The following is a 19,464-nucleotide window of genomic DNA, read 5'->3' on the forward strand; positions in this document are numbered from 1 at the left end:
AAGATTCGATCATTGAAATAGATACCGAACCTTTGTTATTCGACTTCACCCTCTGCAGGTGAGCTGCGCTATTTTCTTCTCCTCTTCTCCTCCTCCAACGCACACAGGAGCCGATCGGTAAGTAAATCATACTCCATTGTTGAATAATCTCCGATCGGTAAGTAAATCATACTCCATTGTTGAATAATCTTACTCCATTGTCGATCGGTAAGTAAATCATACTCCATTATTGATCGGCTTTTGATCGGCTTAGATTTTGCATTTTTAATAATCTTTCTTTTGAAATTGAAACATCTATTCATACTCCATTGTTGTAGATACCTTATTTAAAACAAATAAACTTTGAGTTTGAAAAATAACAAAGATATTATGTTTGCTTTCCACTAAGAGATCATTCACGGATTTATATTGTCTTTGAGCTCATGAATACTGATTTGGAGGAAATCATCATTAGATCACCTTAGTCACTTTTTGAAGAGCAATGTCAATGCTTTAATTTTTTACACTACAACACAAATTTAGCGACTGATTATAATTCGGTCGCTAATTTAATGAACAAATTTAAGAATCAGTTGCTATTTAGCCACCGATTACAAATCGATCGCAAAATTAGCAACCAAATTCTAATCGGTAGTTAAATTAGTGACGGAATTATAATCATTCGTTATTTAACGAAGAAATTTAAAAATCGATTGTTAATTAGTGATGGAATTTAAATATCGATCGCTATTTAACGGTGAAATTTATATTGGGTCGCTAATTTTAGAGTTGGACGATATCTATATGAGATGAATTGGAATTCGAGCAACCGAATCAAGATTCAATCGCTGAAATAGCGATCAAAGTTTTGTTTGATCGCTAAAATAGTGACCGAATCAAGATTCGATCATTGAAATAGATACCAAACCTTTGTTATTCGACTTCACCCTCTGCAGGTGAGCTGCACTATTTTCTTCTCCTCTTCTCCTTCTCCAACGCACACGGGAGCCGATCGGTAAGTAAATCATACTCCATTGTTGAATAATCTCCGATCGGTAAGTAAATCATATTCCATTGTTGAATAATCTTACTCTATTGTTGATTGGTAAGTAAATCATACTCCATTGTTGATCGGCTTTTGATCGGCTTAGATTTTACATTTTGAATAATCTTTCTTTTGAAATTGAAATATATATTCATACTCCATTGTTGTAGATATCTTATTTAAAACAAATGAACTTTGAGTTTGGAAAATAACAAAGATATTATGTTTGCTTTCCACTAAGAGATCATTCACGGATTTATATTGTCTTTGAGCTCATGAATAATGATTTGGAGGAAATCATCATTAGATCACCTTAGTCACTTTTTGAGGAGCAATGTCAATGCTTTAATTTTTTACACTACAACACGAATTTAGCGACTGATTATAATTCGGTCGCTAATTTAATGAATGAATTTAAGAATCAGTTGCTATTTAGCCACCGATAACAAATCGATCACAAAATTAGCAACCAAATTCTAATCGGTAGTTAAATTAGTGACGGAATTATAATCATTCGTTATTTAACGAAGGAATTTAAAATTCATTTGTTAATTAGTGATGGAATTTAAATATCGATTGCTATTTAACGGCGGAATTTATATTAGGTCGCTAATTTTAGAGTTGGACGATATCTATATGAGATAAATCGGAATTCGAGCAACCAAATCAAGATTCAATCGCTGAAATAGCTGATAACACTTTTCTCGCCATGGCATATTACCCGAGTGGTGTTGTCTTCATATTGCTGCACTGTTGCTGAACGTATTGACAGTTGGTAACCCTGTTGCTGATGGTCGAAGAGAATTGATTCATAATATGTGGAATGAACGAATACAAGGAACAAAACGCAATGTTGAGATGAAGCTTTTATCCTTTCTGTAATGTCTATATCCATAGGATAATATTTTATTTATTTCTTTCAACATGTTGAAGTCTTTTCAAATAATTATTTGTTGTCGTTATACGTTCTCATCTGCCACTGTTTGTTGTTCAGGTTCATATGTAAGGAGGAGGTTATCTTTTGCTAGTTATTTTATATTTTATCATATCCTAAGTTTTTTTTTAAAAAAAATCTTTAGTGCACTAAATATTCCTTGGAACACTTGTATTTTTTGGTATTTCACCTCCAATTTTCATGCCCTTGCTTTGATATTCTTTTATTTCTTTTGAAGGCTGTTATTTTACCCTTTCTTGATGATTATTTTCACTACTTGGATTGAACATTTGTTTTCCTGATCAATCTCAATGCAGGTTTGGCAAGCAGTTTTAGCAGTAAGAGAATTGGTCCTTCCACCTAGTGAAGACATTGAAACTTGGATTAGGTTTGCCTCACTTTGCCAGCAAAATGGACGTATAAGCCAGGCAAGATCTACTTTAATAAAACTCTTAAAGGTTAGTTTTCCAATTTGCTGAAAATAAACATCAAGCCAGACTAGTCTAAGAGAGATAATAATTGAATGACTTTGTTATTGTAGTATGATCCTGACTGTTCTCCGGGAAATTGGTTGCTCCATGGGCATCCTCAAGTTATTCTAGCCTACCTGAAATATCAATGGTCTCTTGGTGATGATCTTAAACGGAAGGAAGCATTTTCTCATTTACAGGTAGAACTGTCATGTTTATTTTTCCACTATACTAGAGTTAATGAGAAACTGAATTTTTAATCTATTGTCAATTTTCATCTATGATTTTCATAGGATTTAACTCTACAATTAGTTTCTACGAATGCCCACTCCATGACATCCATTGTTCCGGGCAATGCTTCTAATTCTAGTATTCCTCTCCTTGCTCGTGCATATCTGCAACTTGGGAACTGGAAGAGGGCACTTTCCCCTGTATTAGATGATGACTCAATACAAGGTAACGAAATTCTTGTAGTTTCATAATTTCTTTCTTTTCCTGCTATTTGTATAATTGTAGTACCTTTTTCTTTCTATGGTACATGCATTTTAATTTTGTTTGCTTCACTCAACAGAGATCCTTGTATCCCTTAAAAATGCCACACATTATGCTAAGGACTGGGCAAAAGCATGGCATAGGTGGGCCTTACTCAATACAGCAGTGATGTCTCATTATACATTAAGAGGCTGCCCTGATGTTGCAGCAAAGTATGTTGTTGCGGCTGTCACTGGATATTTCTATTCCATAGCTTGTGCATCAACTGCTAAGGGAGTTGATGACAGCTTACAGGTAAATCTTTTGTTTCCACAATCGTCTATATGTTTTTTTATATGTAGTTTGTGTTTTTCCTGTATTCAAAGAAACCGTGCTGATTATGCCATTGGAAAATTAAAAGTTGTTAGAGCTATTGTATGCACTTGTGAAGGATTTAAAGTTGATGACTGATAATTTATTGCAATGTCAATTCATGCTGAACTAGAACAAAAATACTGTGGGAGGCAATGTGAAAAGTACTCACTGATTTGTAAAAAGTTTGACAATTATCTGCAAGAAACTTAACGAGTTCTTGGAGTAGCTGAACACTAAATTAAAATTCATCTGAATATTTTAAGCGGCGCATTCTTGAAGAGCCTTCATTATTTTTCATCTTAATTGCCCCTAATTACTTGGGATTTATTCCTTCTTGTTGTTATCGCGTCTATTATCTGAATATTCCACTTGATAAATTCCAGAAAAGGTGGTTATAAGTGTGAATTCTTTATGCACTAGTAATATCTGATACTTGAGTTCATCTATTCCTCTGTGTTTGTGTTGGATACTGATACTTGGACACCTGGCACTCAAAATGGACACTCGATTTTTCTATTGATCATCTGTTAACACTAGTAGAAATAAGTACGTTGGATCCATATTTGTGATAGTTACTTGCACCTAAGGTTGAGTAACTTAGCTAGTAAAACTACAGTGGCTAATTGGGTTAAATTGAACCGAACTGAAATGTACTGGATCTTTGTAGTTTGTTTTAACCAACCAACCTGATCTATAATTTAAACCAAGTAATCAAATTGAAATAGCTGATTGGTTGTTTGGATTAGTTCAAACTGAATTGATTGCTCTTACCTGTTAATACCACTCTTATCAATCAGTAGAGTTGTAAAAAGATAATCCATTACAATGTGAGCAGTGGTATTCAGCTTATATGCTATTAAATTCCTATCCTTGTGTCATCTCTTCCTCTTGTAAATTTAGCAAGTTTTCTTTAGAATCAAAATGTGAGTTCTATTTTGTAGTTTCTGAAGTCATGATTGCGAAATTTTGGTTTATGTTAATTAAGTGCATACGATGAAGATATGCCATTCATTTTCATCAGTAGAGTCTTTGTTTGAAGTCTTACATAAAGTTCAATGGCAAAGTAAAAGATCCACCCAGCTGACTGCAGATAGGCTATGGCACACAAGCCATAGCAAGGTTGGCAAAGGTTTGCTCGTGTAAGTGGGACTGTGTGGTAGTGTTGTGGACACTTGCTTGTCCTGAAGTTCTGATTGTTTGAATAGTTAAGCTACAGTTTTGCCACGTGCATGTGTCTGATTATGTGGGAGGTGAAGAGAGCACCCATTATCCTTTGTGAAATTATAAGCACATGATTGGTTGGTTCCAACTCCTAGATTCTACACTGAAGGTACCTAGATTGTGGTGCAGAAGGTACCTAGATTGTGGTGCACAATCCCTCTCATTCCGCACCCTAGCACAGCGCAGGTCTGACTCGATAGGAGCACTGGGCAGTGGGCCCGTATCTTCGGCTGGTGCTGTTGATTGGAATTCAAATCTTTCTATAAAGTTTTGTCCCACATTACTAAGATAAGAAAGATGGAAAGCCTTATATATCAAGTCCTTCCAACCATGCTTAGAAATGTTAAGAGAACCTACACGCATGTGCGGGCTGAGCCCAAATTGAGTGGTTTCCGGGAGTTTGAATCAAAAATCCATAAACTAGGCGCAACGCCCATGATTATCGCGCGCAGGGGGGTGCAAATCCCCACCCCGTGGGCCTCGCAAATGCAAGCGGCCCAGTTTGATTTTGCTATTCCGAATTCTTGGTTTGGTTTTGCTTAAACCTGGTTTGTTTTGTTTTATTTTATTTTTGTGCAAACCTGATTTATATTTTTGCTCGCGTATTTTAGAGGAGTTGCGATCGGGTCGCCCCTCGTGAGGAAGAGGCGTAGTCGCGTCTCTCCAAGCCGAGGCGACAAACGAACAGGTTTCTCTCCTCTTCTTCAGGTCTATATAAGATCATTGGGAGTTTGAATCAAAAATCCATAAACTAGGCGCAACGCCCATGATTATCGCGCGCAGGGGGGTGCAAATCCCCACCCCGTGGGCCTCGCAAATGCAAGCGGCCCAGTTTGATTTTGCTATTCCGAATTCTTGGTTTGGTTTTGCTTAAACCTGGTTTGTTTTGTTTTATTTTATTTTTGTGCAAACCTGATTTATATTTTTGCTCGCGTATTTTAGAGGAGTTGCGATCGGGTCGCCCCTCGTGAGGAAGAGGCGTAGTCGCGTCTCTCCAAGCCGAGGCGACAAACGAACAGGTTTCTCTCCTCTTCTTCAGGTCTATATAAGATCATCGTTGTAGTATTTCTGTACAGTGCAGAAACTTGAAACTTTCTCTTCTCTTCGTCATCTTTCTGCGCTTCTCTTTTCAAGTGTCCTGAGGTTTTGTTTCTTGGCGATCCGAGGTTGTCTCTGAGGGCGGTGTTCGTTTTGGAGTGCACATACGAACATCGCGAGTGGTTGTCGGATCTTGGGAGAGTTTTGCCAGAAAACCTTTGCACCGTAGGGCGGCAATTAATTCTCTAAGGGCAGTCGGCACTCCGGCGCTTCAACCGGATAACTATTTCTAACTCTGATTTCTTTTATTTATCTGTCTATTGCATACTGCTGCTTCGGTGCTGTAACGCCCGAAAATTTCTCAATTTAATTCTAGGAATATGATATGAATTTTCTGGAATTTATGCATATTTTTATGGAATTTTTGGAGTGTCGGAAGTAGCAAAAAAAATAAGTCGCTTAAATGGTCTACGTAGGAATTGAACCCAGGACCTATGACTTAAGCAGAATAGAGGAAACCAATTGTGCCAACAGCGGCCGCTAAAGAGAAGAGATTCGAATATACTCGTAGTTGAGTTGGGCCTATTTACCACTTAATATAAATAGGCAACTTAAGTGAGAAGTGGGAAAATTTTGATCGAGAACTTCTCCTCTTTCTCACCCATCCGCCGACTCCCTCTTTCTCTTCTCTTCACGCCGAACACCAAGGGAGACCTAGGGCTTGTCTCCAAGGCCAACGAAACACCTTCCGACGAAGACTCCAGTACAAGAGCACTCGTCTCCGCGAGAGGAACTCATCGACGCAAGCATAGTAATATTATTGTTAGTTTATTCCAACAGGTGCCTGGTTCTTTACTTTCCGTCCAGAATTCTACAGTCATTTCGTCCGTGATATATCTCTGACCTACCACACACAACTGCATCCAAGTTGAATCACATACGCTGATTTATTATTCAGACGGGTGGACATGGACCATATCCGCGAGAAAACCACTAATTTCTGTAGCAACGTAATTAAACATTTTATCGCGAGAAAACCACTAATTTCTGTAGCAACGTAATTAAACACTTTATCACGACTACGCTATCTTATCAGTTCTATGTACTATAGGAGGCTCCACCTATCCTAACTGAAATTAATTCGGTGCTCGTGGGCCTATGCCTAATCATATCAATTCAAAGTTCAGCGGTTGGCTACTGCGCGCTCCCAAGGACGGAGCCAGAAATTTGAGATGGACTGTGCTGATTTTAGGTATAAAAAGGATGAATTAAACATCAAAATATAATGAATAAAGAAAGAATCCATTAATTTTTCTTTGATACCAAATTGTAAACTTATTTAATTTTTTAAAGTTAGATTAAAATCTAAAATAATCCAATCTTGTATAATTTTTTAAAAATTAAATTAGAATCCAAAATAATCCAACCTAAATATAATTTTTTAAAAATTAAATTAAAATCCAAAAAAACCCAACCTAAATTGTGTATGAGAGTTTCGAACTCTTGACCTAATGAAAAATATCAATTGCAGTTAGCCAACTGTTCCATCCGCATCTTCTAAATTATTTCTTAATGATAAAATTTTATAAGGTTTACAGGGCTTGCCTGGTCATTTCTCATTCGCCCTCCGAGCCAGTATTCACTTCGCCCTCCAGTGAGCTGCCTTTCTTCTCCTCCTCCTTCGACTTCGCCGTCAGGTGAGCTGCCATGGATACGATGTTAGTGACGCCGTCATCCTGCATTCTCGTAATGGGAGCGATAACACGGCGTAGCCAGTCGCCGACCACTCTTGTAGCCCACCTTAGCTACCTACCCACCGGTCGTCTTCCTAAGCCCAAGCCAATGAAAGTCGTCTTTCCTATAGCGACCGAATGAGGATTCGGTCGCTAAAAATAGCGACTGACCTCAAGTTTAGTCGTTAATTAGCGACCGAATTAGGATTCGGTCGCTATTTTAGCGACCGAACTCTAGTTCGGTTGTTATTTTTTAACGACCGAATAGAAATTCCGTCGCTAAATTCCTTTTCTATCGTCCAACTCTAAAATTAGCAGTTTAATTAAAATTTTCCACTATTTTAACGACCGACATTTCATTTTCGTCGCTAAATAGCGACCAAAATTTAATTTCGGTCGCAAATTAACGACCGATTAAATATCCGTCGCTAATATAATGACCGAATTATTGTCCGTCGCTAATTTAGTGATCGATTTGAATTCGGTCGCTAAATAGCGACCGAAGTTAAAAATCGATCGCTAAATTAGCGACCGAAATTAAATCGGTAGCTAATTCCGTCGCTATTTATGGGTTTTTTTTGTAGTGGAGGTAGCTAAGGTGGGCCACCACGGTCAGGAGACTGGTCTGCGACTGGCTGTGCCGCGTGATGGCTCCCATTACGACAATGCAGCCTGACGCCGACACTAGCATTGCATCCATCAGTCTACAACAATGGAGTATGAATAGATGTTTCAATTTCAAAAGAAAGATTATTTCAAAATGCAAAATCTAAGCCGATCAAAATGCCGATCAACAATGGAGTATGATTTACTTACCGATCAACAACAGAGTAAGATTATTCAACAATGGAGTATGATTTACTTACCGATCGGAGATTATTCAACAATGGAGTATGATTTACTTACCGATCGGCTCCCGTGTGCGTTGGAGGAGAAAAAGAGGAGAAGAAAATAGCGCAGCTCACCTGTAGATGGCGAAGTCGAATACCGACGCGGGGGATCATCAGCAACAAGATTAGGTCAACTTCACCGCCGAAGCGGCCATCCCGGTTGGACTCCAAGTGGAAACCCCTTAGCACATTTTCGGCGTAGTTACAAAATTCTTTGATCAGAAAATGTATATCCGTTGGGCCAACAATGTTGCTGGCGAACTGCAGTATTATGTCTCGCACCATCATCTCCCGTTCCGCTCGGGCTTCTTCGAGCAACAACAGGAAAATCGTAGGCAAGGCAATTCTCATTGGCGTGGGCCATGGGAGGTAGCTAAGGTGGGCCACCATTGTCAGGAGACTGGTCCGCGACTGGCTGTGCCGCGTGATGGCTCCCATTACGACAATGCAGCCTGACGGCGACACTAGCATTACATCCATCAGTCTACAACAATGGAGTATGAATAGATGTTTCAATTTCAAAAGAAAGATTATTTCAAAATGCAAAATCTAAGCCGATCAAAAGCCGATCAACAATGGAGTATGATTTACTTACCGATCAACAATGGAGTAAGATTATTCAACAATGAAGTATGATTTACTTACCGATCGGCTCCCATGTGCGTTGGAGGAGGAGAAGAGGAGAAGAAAACAGCGCAGCTCACCTGCAGAGGGCGAAGTCGAATACCAGCAGGGAAGCGAAGTCGAATACCGGCTGTAAAGAATACCGGCAGGGAAGCGAAGTTGAGTTAACTGCATGAAATGGAATGAGAAATGACCAGGCAGCTCACCTACAGAGGGCGAAGTCGAATACCGACAGGGAAGCAAAGTCGAATGCAGATGGCGAAGTCGAATACCGGCAGGGAAGCGAAGTCGAATACTGGCTGCAGGAAGCGAAGTCGAAGAGAAATGACCAGGCCAGGACTGCAGCCTTTTTCACTACTTTGCTCTCATTTCAGTCCTCTCTGAATAGGGATCGCGAGCCAGCAAGTGGAGTGATTCGATCGGAGCGTGCAGTAGCCAAATTTCGGTTAGGATAGGTGGAGCCCTCCTATAATACGTAGAACTGATGAGATAGCGGAGTCGTGCAGTAGCCAGCAAGTGGAGTGATTCGATCGGAGCGCGCAGTAGCCAACGGATAGGTGGAGCCCTCCTATAGTACGTAGAACTGATGAGATAGCGGAGTCATGATAAAGTGTTTAATTACGTTGCTACAGAAAGTAGTGGTTTTCTCGCGGATATGGTCCATGTCCACCCGTCTGAATAATAAATCAGCGTATGTGATTCCAAAAAGATAGCAAACTTGGATGCAGTTGTGTGTGGTAGGTCAGAGATATATCACAAACACTGATATGGACGAAATGACTGCAGAATTCCGAACAGAAAGTAAAGAACCAGGCACCAGCCGAAGAAAAACTAGGGAGCTGTTCAAGGAAATGTTGCTGCTGTGACAAGAAGATTGGGACGCGTCAAGCGAGTGGAAGTTTGAAGGAAGAAAAAGTAGATAATAAGAAATTTAAGGACAAACGAGAAACTGCGAAGTAAAATAGAATTTCTTTGTATTGAATTTTGTGTTGCTATAATTCTCACTTGTTGCAAACTTAGCCCTTCATTTATATTTATAGAGTTTTGGATTACATGAAAATCAATAAAATATTAAAAATATTAAATACATTAATTAATGAATCTATAAAAAGGTACAATAAATTTATGAAGAGATACTTGAGATGAAATTAAACTTTGCTTCTGGTAAAAGTAAAAGAAATATTTAAAATTAATTTATAATTTGATTCTTGAATTTGATTTAATCCAACAATGTCTCCTGTAAATCAAATATGCTTCTTACTCCTAGAGTTTCAAGATTCTTTGAAATATAGATCCTCCAAGCGGCTTTATAAAATATCAGCAAGTTGTTCCTCACTAGGACAATACTAGATTTCACCTTCATTAATAAGTTATCTTAGGAAATGAAATTGCAAGCGAATATGTTTTGTTCTTCCATGCACTAGTGAATCCTTTAAGACAGAAATTATAGAACACTTATCATAATATAATATCATTGGATTACTTTGCTTGCATTTGAGACTTTCAAGAATTCTCCGTAATCATAAAGTTTGACACTGCTGAAGAATCTGCTATATATGTATTCTGTTTTGGTAGTTGAGAGTGCTATAATTGGTTGCTTCTTTGAACACCAAGAGATTACTCCACTGCTAAGGTTGAAAATATAATCAATAGTACTTCAAAAATCATCAATACTTCCTTCAAGATCATATTGTATACATATATAATGTCGAATCTAGTGGCAGTGAGATACATCAAGTTTCCAACTAGACTTTGAAAAATGATTAGATTCATCTTCTTTCCTTTACCAATCTTACTTAATTTCAAACTCATAATGCACGGAGTTGCCACTGGATTTGCATTTTCCATCTTGAACCTCTTAAGAATTTGAGCTGCATATTATTTTTGTGAGATAAAAAATTGTTCTCCTGATTGTTAAATATTAATGCCCAGAAAATTATACAACTTATCTAAATCTGTCATTTCGAACTCACTCATCATAGAGTTCTTAAAATTTGTCAATATCTTTAGATTATTTCCAGTAAAAATAAGGTCTTCCACATATAAACTCACAAGCATAATATCACATTCAGAATTTTTGATATAAAGAGTATGCTTAAAATGACATCTTTCAAAATCATATTTGATAAAATAATCATTAATTCAACCATACCATGCACTAGGCGATTACTTCAACCCACATAATATCTTTCTGAGCTTATATACTTTATCTTCTTCACCCCTTGTCATAAAACCTTGTGGTTGCTCAAGATAAATTTCTTCTTCAAGAAAACCATTTAAGAAAGCTAATTTGACATCCATTTATAATAATTTTCAACCATTTTGAGTAGTAAGCGCAATAATTAATCAAACTGTATCGAGTCTAGAAATAGGAACAAATACCTCATTGAAATCTTCACCTTCTTTCTATTTGTATCCCTTTGCAACCAATCTTGCTCATGTATTTATTGATGGAGCCATCTGGGTTAATTTTAGTCTCAAAGATCTATTTCACACTAATCGGAGATTTGTATGGTGGTAAAGTAGTGAGCTCCCATGTACCATTTTTCTCGATGAATCTTATTTCTTCATTCATAGCATGAAGCCATTTCTTTTCTTTTGATGCTTCTTCAAATGTGATTTGATCTTCTCCTACAAAGAATGTAAAAAAGACTTGATCTGTCACATTTACCTCTTTAGTCTCTTTATAAATATCTCTCAAACTTCTTGTTCTTCTTTGTGATGGTGATGGAGACATGTTTCTTTTAGGAATATTAGGTTGCAGTGGTGGAGAATCATCTTCAAATTCAAGAATTTTCCAACTTGATGAATCTGCCAAATGTGAGAAAACATAAGAAACTTTTTTTTTATCAAAGCGAACATCCATGCTAATCACTTTTTTTTTATTTTTGGATTGTAAAGCTTGTAAGTTTTGCTTCTTTCATTGTATCCAATAAAAATGCACTTTTCAGACTTGTCATTAAGTTTAGTTATTAAAGCATCAGGAATATGTGAATATGCAAGACAACCAAAAGTTTCTAAATGATCAGTAACATTTGATTTCTTTACATATCAGGCCTTATTTAGAGTAGAATTCTATAACTTTGTGTTGGTGATCTGTTGATTAGTTAGATGGCACAAGAAGTTGCTTCAGCCCATAATTTAGCTAGTAAAATTTTCTTCTTCAACATGCATATTACGGCGTATATCGAGCTATCAATTCATATCTAATACTATGGTTTTAATAAAATTCTTCAAATAAAGAAAATAGAAATTCACCTCCTCGATCACTTCTCATATTTTTTTATTTGATAGTCAAAAAAAAATTTTCGCTTGCAATTATATCACTTGACTCAACATGTCAATGATACGATCTGGGAAACCAGACGCCGACCCTTGGTTACTTTTGAGTAATCATTTCGGAGAGGTGTGGATGGGAGGATTTGGGAAGTAGAGGAGGAACACAGCGTAAGTCTTAAAGATGAAAATGTTTGAGAACCAGTTCGAAAACCTGCCTCAATTTGCATGGCGCTGCATGTTTGAACATGTGGGGCAGCTAAGTATAACTTTTGAAGACTCTAAAGCAAGAAAGAGCTTTTGATTTTTTCTTTAATAAAATATATCCAAGTTTTTCTAGTATAATCATAATAATATGAAATCTCTGAGAGATGGTACACGCATAGGTCCACAAAGATTTGTGTGCACAAGTTCCAATGATGAATGTGATTCCCACTTAGATTTAGATGAGAATGCCTCTCGATGTTGCTTTCCAAGCTGACATGCTTCACAGACGTCACTTATCCCATTAATTTTAGGAAGTCTTTGAACAATATTTTTGCTTGCTAATTTTTTTAAGCTTTGAAAATTCAGGTGCCCAAATCTGTCATGTCATAACTTGAAAATTTCTTCATTAGCAATAAGATAACAAATAACATTTATAATATCAAGTTTGAGAGTAAATAAATTATTTGAGCCCAAATTGATCTTTGCCACATATTGTTTTTCCTTCTTCATGGTGCAATGCTTATTAGCAAAATGAATATCAAAATCCTTTCTTAATAAATGACCAACACTAAGTAGATTGCTTTACAAACCAAGAATATAAAATATCTTAGACATTTTATCAATTTTTTTAGACTTTGTTTTGAAAGAGATTCCTCCTACTCTTACAATTTTGTAAGACTTAGCATCTCCAATAGTTACCTGCCCATAGTTAGCGCTTCTGCTAGGGTTAAAAAATAAACTTTTATTACCAGTCATATGTCAACTTGCACCGCTATCTAAGTGCTACATATTTTTAATATTTCCATCACTAGCAATCAGTAAAATTTCAGAATTTTGAAGTTCATTTTAATTCATGCACTAATCCAGCTTCACGTTTTTTCTCTGGATATTTTTTCCAACAATCATTTATTCTATATCCTAGCTTATGACAATAATGACATTCAATATAAGGTTTTGTACCTTCGTAATTCCTACGTCCTCTTCTTCTTTGAAAATTGTAAGAAAATTATTTCTTCTCCTTTTGAGACTCAAGACTCTTTGTTCTCTTTTTCTCATGACTGTTGACAAGAAAATCTCTTCCACCTCTTTTTTGATTTCGACCTCTTCCACATCCACGATAAGAGCCACGGCCTCCCGTGGATGTGAACTGGGATTTCAACGCTTGATTTGAAGAAAAATAAGAGGACTTCGTTGAAGGATTCTAACCTCATGAGCTTCCAATCTTTCTTGCAAACTTTCCAAGGACATCAGTGAAAGATCTTGTGATTCTTCAATAGCAACTATCACATGATCAAATTTGATTGATAGACTTCGTAAGATTTTCTCCATCTCCCTTTGGGTCTCCATGATTTTTTCATTTGATGCCATTTGATTCACAATAGAACATGTTCATGTGAAGTACTCTAAAAAATTTTTCATTGTCTTTTATCTCTAATTTTTTAAACTATGCTCGTAGAAACTGTAAACATACCTTTTTCACTTGGCCTTGACTAGAATAAGTTATTTGTAGAATCTCCCATATTTTTTGAGCACTCGGTACTTTTGAAATCCTTTCATAAACTGAAATTTTAAGGGTTTGATAAATTAAAAAAAGAGCTTTTCTATCCTTTTTTTCTTCTTGGTCTTCAAAATATTTTTTTGTGGCTCGATTAATTGATCTTCCTCCTCTGGTACTCCTTTTTCAATAACACACCATAAGTCTTGTAATTTCAAGATATAAATTCATGATAGTGTTCCAATAATCAAACTTTTCACTATTGAATCGAGGTACAAGAGAAATGATATTATTGGCCATGGCTCCAATACCAGATTGAAGGAAGAAAAAATAGGTAACAAGAAATTTAAAAATAAAGAAAAGACTACAAAGCAAAATAGGATTTAATTTCTTTGTATTGGACTTCTTGTTACTACAACTCTCATTTATTGCAAACTTAACACTTCATCCATAATTGTAGAATTTTGGATGACATGAAAATCAATAAAATATTAAAAATATTAAATGTACTAACTAATGAATTCATGTAGAGGTACAATGCATGAATCCATGAATAAGTAATTGGGATGAAATTAAACTTTATTTCTCGTAGAAGTAGAAGAAATATTTGAAATCAATTTATAATTTGATTTAATCCAACAAAGTTGAGAGCTAACGACGAGATGGATGATTAAGAAACCTAAAATTGTGGGCAATGCACAGTTCGTGGTTTCAGATTTCCAGTGTGGTCCTTGAAAGTGAAGGGTACGTAGTCCTCGATCATAAGTTTGCAGCATCGCACAGGACATGGAGCAGTAGAGAGAGCTCGTGAGCCATGGCTTTCTAAACACGCCATGCATGTTTGGTCTTTGCTTTGCCTTCGGAGGAAGACAGATAACTGATAATCAATCAGGCCTCCTACTGTACGTCTCCAGTTTCTACCTGATCTGGATGATGATAAAGAACGTGTTTCTTTTGAAATGCATGCATGGGAAAAAACGGAACAAGTTGTTGGATGGGATTTAGAATCTTGGAATTGTCAGATGCATATTGGCACCATCTTCTTGCATCATCCGATAGGAATTTCCATTTTTTCTTCTTCTTCTTCTTCTTCTTTGAAAACGCGCGATCAAGCGTACAAAACATCGAAATTCCACTCGTTTTAAATAAATCACAACTTGCAAGGAAGACAATCTCTGATCAGTAGTGCACTCGCTGCTACGTTCCACTGTTCATCATGAATGCATGAACCTTCCCCAATGTCACTTAATTATTTTATTTTGCGTTTTTGAGGATATGAAACACATGCATGAGCCTAGTGCTGAAATTTTAATATTCATAAAATGATTATGATAAGATTAGATCTTCTCCTCGTGGATAAATCACAACTTGGATAGGCTTGTGACGAAGATCTTTTCAAAGGCTTGTGCATGCATCATCCATGCTCAATAAAATAAGAGCCTCGATGAGGTAATTAGGAAGCTAGTGTAGTGAGTGAGGTTTCTTAGCTTCCTCTATATGATTCAAAGGCCTCCTTTTGTATACTGTAATATATATATATATATATATATATATATATATATATATATATATATGAAGTATAATTAAAAAAGACAGAAGAGATTATATTAAAGGAGATATGATGATTCATTTATGGACCCAGTACAGTCATGCTGAGGTAGGTGAATCAAATTAAATCCAACATGTGGCTAATTAACCAGTGCTCCTTCTAACAAATGCCAGCTTAATTTCGTTTTTCTTTTTTTTTCTTGCTGTCCTATTTGAGTGAAGAACATATGCATTATTATTGTTTCATTTATTAGAAATATAATGCACTGATTAATCCAGAACATTTAGAGCACAAATTGAGATAAAATAATCTATATATAACAAAAAAAAATGATACATGTACATGTAGGATGAAAACTCAACATGACATATTACATGCATGAATATGAGACTCACTATATGAATGTAAGACCCACTACATGGGAATGTATCATGTTGTATTTTCATACTACATTTTCATGTAGTGTATTATTGTTCATATAATAATGTGTTAAGTTAAAATGATTGTTTAATTTAACAATAAGTAAATTAAATGATGAACTTTCGATATAAAAATTTTAGATTGTATAAAAATAAATATAAACAAACATCTATTGTGAGATACCTTGCATTTCTATATAACAAGTAACAGCCCCTTCGATCTTCTTGATTAGAAGCTCGCCATCTGGGAGTCTGTGCACAGTCTAGAAGCCGCCGCCGCCGCCTCGTATGGTGGACTTAGACAGATTCGGCAGCGGCTCAAGCGTCGTCCTGGATCCGGAGGTGGGCGCGGAGGCGGAGTCGCGGAAGCACCCCTCGTCGAAGTACAAGGGCGTGGTGCCGCAGCCAAACGGGCGGTGGGGCGCGCAGATCTACGAGAAGCATCGCCGCTTCTGGCTCGGCACCTACGACGACGAGGCCGAGGCGGCGCGCTCTTACGACGTGGCCGCGAGCCGATTCCGCGGCTGCGACGCGGTCACCAACTTCCACCGGCTCGAGGGAGCCACGGCGGCCGAGGAGTCGTTCCTAACCTCGCACTCCAAGGAGGAGATCGTCGACATGCTCCGCAAGCACACCTACCGCGACGAGGTGCGGCAGAGCACGAGGGCATGGTGAGCAGCGAGGCAGCACGAGGACGCGTCGCCGCTTGTGCACCTCTTCGAGAAGGCGGTGACGCCGAGCGACGTGGGGAAGCTGAACCGGTTGGTGATCCCGAAGCAGCACGCGGAGAAGCACTTCCCGCGGGTAAGAGCCACCGGAGGCGCGCTGCTCAACTTCGAGGACGCCGGCGGCAAGGCGTGGCGGTTCCGCTACTCCTACTGGAGCAGCAGTCAGAGCTACGTGCTGACCAAGGGCTGGAGCCGGTTCGTGAAGGAGAAGGGCCTCCGCGCCGGCGACGTCGTCTCCTTCCAGCAGCGATCAACAGGCCCGGACAAGCAGCTCTCCATCGGGTGGAGGTCGCGGCCGTCAGCAATCAGCGAGTGCGCGCGAATGCCGGCGCAAAGGCCGGCACTTGACATCGTCAGGATCTTCGGGGTCGACATCGCTAAGACGCCGACGACCGGCGGCGAAGAGGAGCAGCAATGCGGAGTTGATGCCGCCGACGCGTGAAACCTTGTTCAAGAAAGCAGTGATCGACGTGGAGAGATCTTTCCTAAATGCTCAAGCGTAGATCAAATAAGGGAGATGGGAAAGCGTTGATTTTTTTTTTTAGGAATCATTTCTAATTAATTAACAAATATATAAGGAAAAATACGAAAAAGATTGCTCTGAATCTCTGCCACTGTCAAGAATCATCCAGGGAATGTAACCTGGCAGGTCTTCAACTCCAAACCAGAATTTAAATCATCAAAGAGCTTCATGAAATCTTTCTTATCAGTTTGATGTATAAAAACCGAGGACTGCAGTAACTTGATGATTGAAAAGGGGCCTAAGGAAGCATATGTTCTTGTTCTACTTATGATGTGTAGAGAGAGATAATCTGAACACCAGAGACTTCAAGGGAAAAATACAATTGAATCGGAAAAAAATGCTGATAATTAGTATTGAAGTGAATAGTTAAATATGTGAATAGCTGATTCAGTTCAAGCTTAAGAATTTTGGAATGACAATAAAAACTATGGTTACTCCCCTTGATTTGAACAAGAGTATGAACTCAACATCTGACTCTGAATTCTGATCTCCGTAAGAGTCATGCAGCTACTCTTCTGCTAGACTATTTCTACTCATTCAACAATGAACTCTTCAAGTTCTCAGATCCGTAAGAGTTCTTCTGCAGCTAATCTGTTAGAAAAAAAAATGGTATTTGAATGTGTCTATCATTCCTTCGACGCAGAGATGACATCTTTTTACAAAAAAAAAGAGTACATTGCAGATAATGCTTCTAAACTAATCTCAAAATTACACTGAACTCATGGAGGATACAGAGCCATTAGAAAATTATAATTTATTATCATCCTGTTAACATGTAAAATCATAACTTGTTTCCCTTAATCAGTCTATTTTTAGTTTGTGTGTTGGGATTACTTGCATCATTGCTAGCTTGCCAGGACCTCACTGGAGTATCATTAGAGCTCGTTGAAGCATTGTCAGATTGGGTTTGATTCCTGAATTTGAACTCATCAAACCCAAGTAGGCTAACTGAACGTAAAATACAAACAAAAGACACCATTGACAGATCTCTGTAAGCAACTCTTAAAAATAAACCAGAAAATGAACTGCAAAAACATTATTAGGATTGAGCTGAATCAACCATACCCAACAACCATTGGTAGCATAATATGACAATAAAAACTCATTGGAAAGTTCATATGGTGTAGTATAGTATCATTATGAAGCATGGCAAAACTATGACAGATCAACCAACACTACAAACAGAGTAAATAATTTACTCTATTAAGATAAATTGCTAGGGATCATTAAGGCATCTTCTTTTTGTTCTTCCTGTTTTGCTGCTTCATCTTTAAGAGATGTGAAAGACCTGCAATGACATGTAATCGGCTGGCAGGAACTCCTGTTTTAGCTAATGCCCTTCCATGCTTATCCAGAAGCACAAAGCAAGGAACATATTTGATGTTATAATGTAGGAGCTGCACAAAACTGTGATGATAGTTTATGTTGGTTATATTTATTAGAAGTTGGTTATATTTATTAGAATAATTCTCCTAGATTTGGTCCATAAACCTCCTATATAAAGAGGAGCTTGTATCTCTTAATGGAATAAGATTTTCTGATTTATTATGATTACATGGTATCAGAGCCGATCCATAAACCCCTAAACCCCTAAATTTTGGCGCCGACTTCGATCGCGATTTCTCTCTCTTGCGCGACGCCCTCTTCCCCCGACTCTGTTCGCCGATCGCAAATCAGAGCCCCCTGCCGCACCACGAGCGCCGCCTGCCGCGTCCGCGAGCGCCGCCTATCACGCCCACGACGCCGTCTGCCGCTGCTCGCGATCGCCGCTTCCTTCACTGCGACGCCACCTTCGCGAAGGCGATAGCGCGCTGGCGACGACCCCTTTCTTCCTCTGCTCCTCCGATTGCGCGACGCCATCCGATCGCGATCACCCCAAGCATAAAGAGGAGGAATCGCGCCTGGAAACCTAGGCTCTGCCGGCTGCTGCCTGCCCGCTCCGCTTGTGGCCGACCCAATCGCCGTTCGTCGCCGGCAGCGTGGAGGTGAAGAACCCTAGATTGAGCGCCGCTGGTCCTCCCTCGGGTGTTTCCTCACGAACACCATCTGACTGCCGCCGACACCTCTTGGCTGCGCGTGGAAAAGGCTGGAAGAAGCCGCCACTGCGCGTGAAGACGAAGACCGACGGACCGACGGAGCTCTCTTCCTCTCCTTGTTGCCGTGAGGAGCAAGGGCTGTCGGATTACTTCTTCTCCTCTTTGTTGCCGAGAAGAACAGATTTCCTCTCTGTTTGTTGCCGTGGAGTTGCTGCTGCTCCTTGTTGCCGAGCCCATCCTTCCCTAGATGCCGCCGGAGAGGAGAAAGTGTTCTCTGTTTCATGTTGCTGGAAAGTAGCGATTGTTGCTCTGGTTTTGTGTTGTTGACAACAAGAAACAGAGACTGATTTTTTTTTGGTTGCTTGCTGCTGGAAGAAGGAATAAAACAAGCCACTGCCGTTCTTGTGGGAAAGGAGCCTTGACAGTCGCTGCCGTGTGCTTTGCTGGAAAA

At 38.7% G+C, this 19,464-nt stretch overlaps 1 protein-coding gene and 1 long non-coding RNA gene across 2 annotated transcripts; both read left to right on the top strand.

The window, feature by feature from the left end:
• Window positions 1–2,364: 2,364 nt before the first annotated feature.
• LOC141828980 (uncharacterized) lies at window positions 2,365–2,751 on the top strand. Its single transcript, XR_012601864.1, has 3 exons — window positions 2,365–2,416; window positions 2,500–2,628; window positions 2,722–2,751. It is a non-coding gene; the product is annotated as an uncharacterized LOC141828980 (long non-coding RNA).
• A 13,251-nt stretch (window positions 2,752–16,002) lies between these two features.
• On the top strand, window positions 16,003–16,896 carry LOC141829786 (AP2/ERF and B3 domain-containing transcription factor RAV1-like). The gene is given in 1 exon segment (XM_074717297.1): window positions 16,003–16,896. A coding segment is annotated over 1 exon segment (882 nt). The 5' UTR covers window positions 16,003–16,014.
• Window positions 16,897–19,464: the final 2,568 nt, after the last annotated feature.

This window comes from Curcuma longa, chromosome 5, assembly GCF_044706935.1.
Source record: "Curcuma longa cultivar G26 ecotype Majalengka, Jawa Barat chromosome 5, ITB_CL_G26_1.1, whole genome shotgun sequence".
NCBI classification, from domain to species: Eukaryota; Viridiplantae; Streptophyta; class Magnoliopsida; order Zingiberales; family Zingiberaceae; genus Curcuma; species Curcuma longa.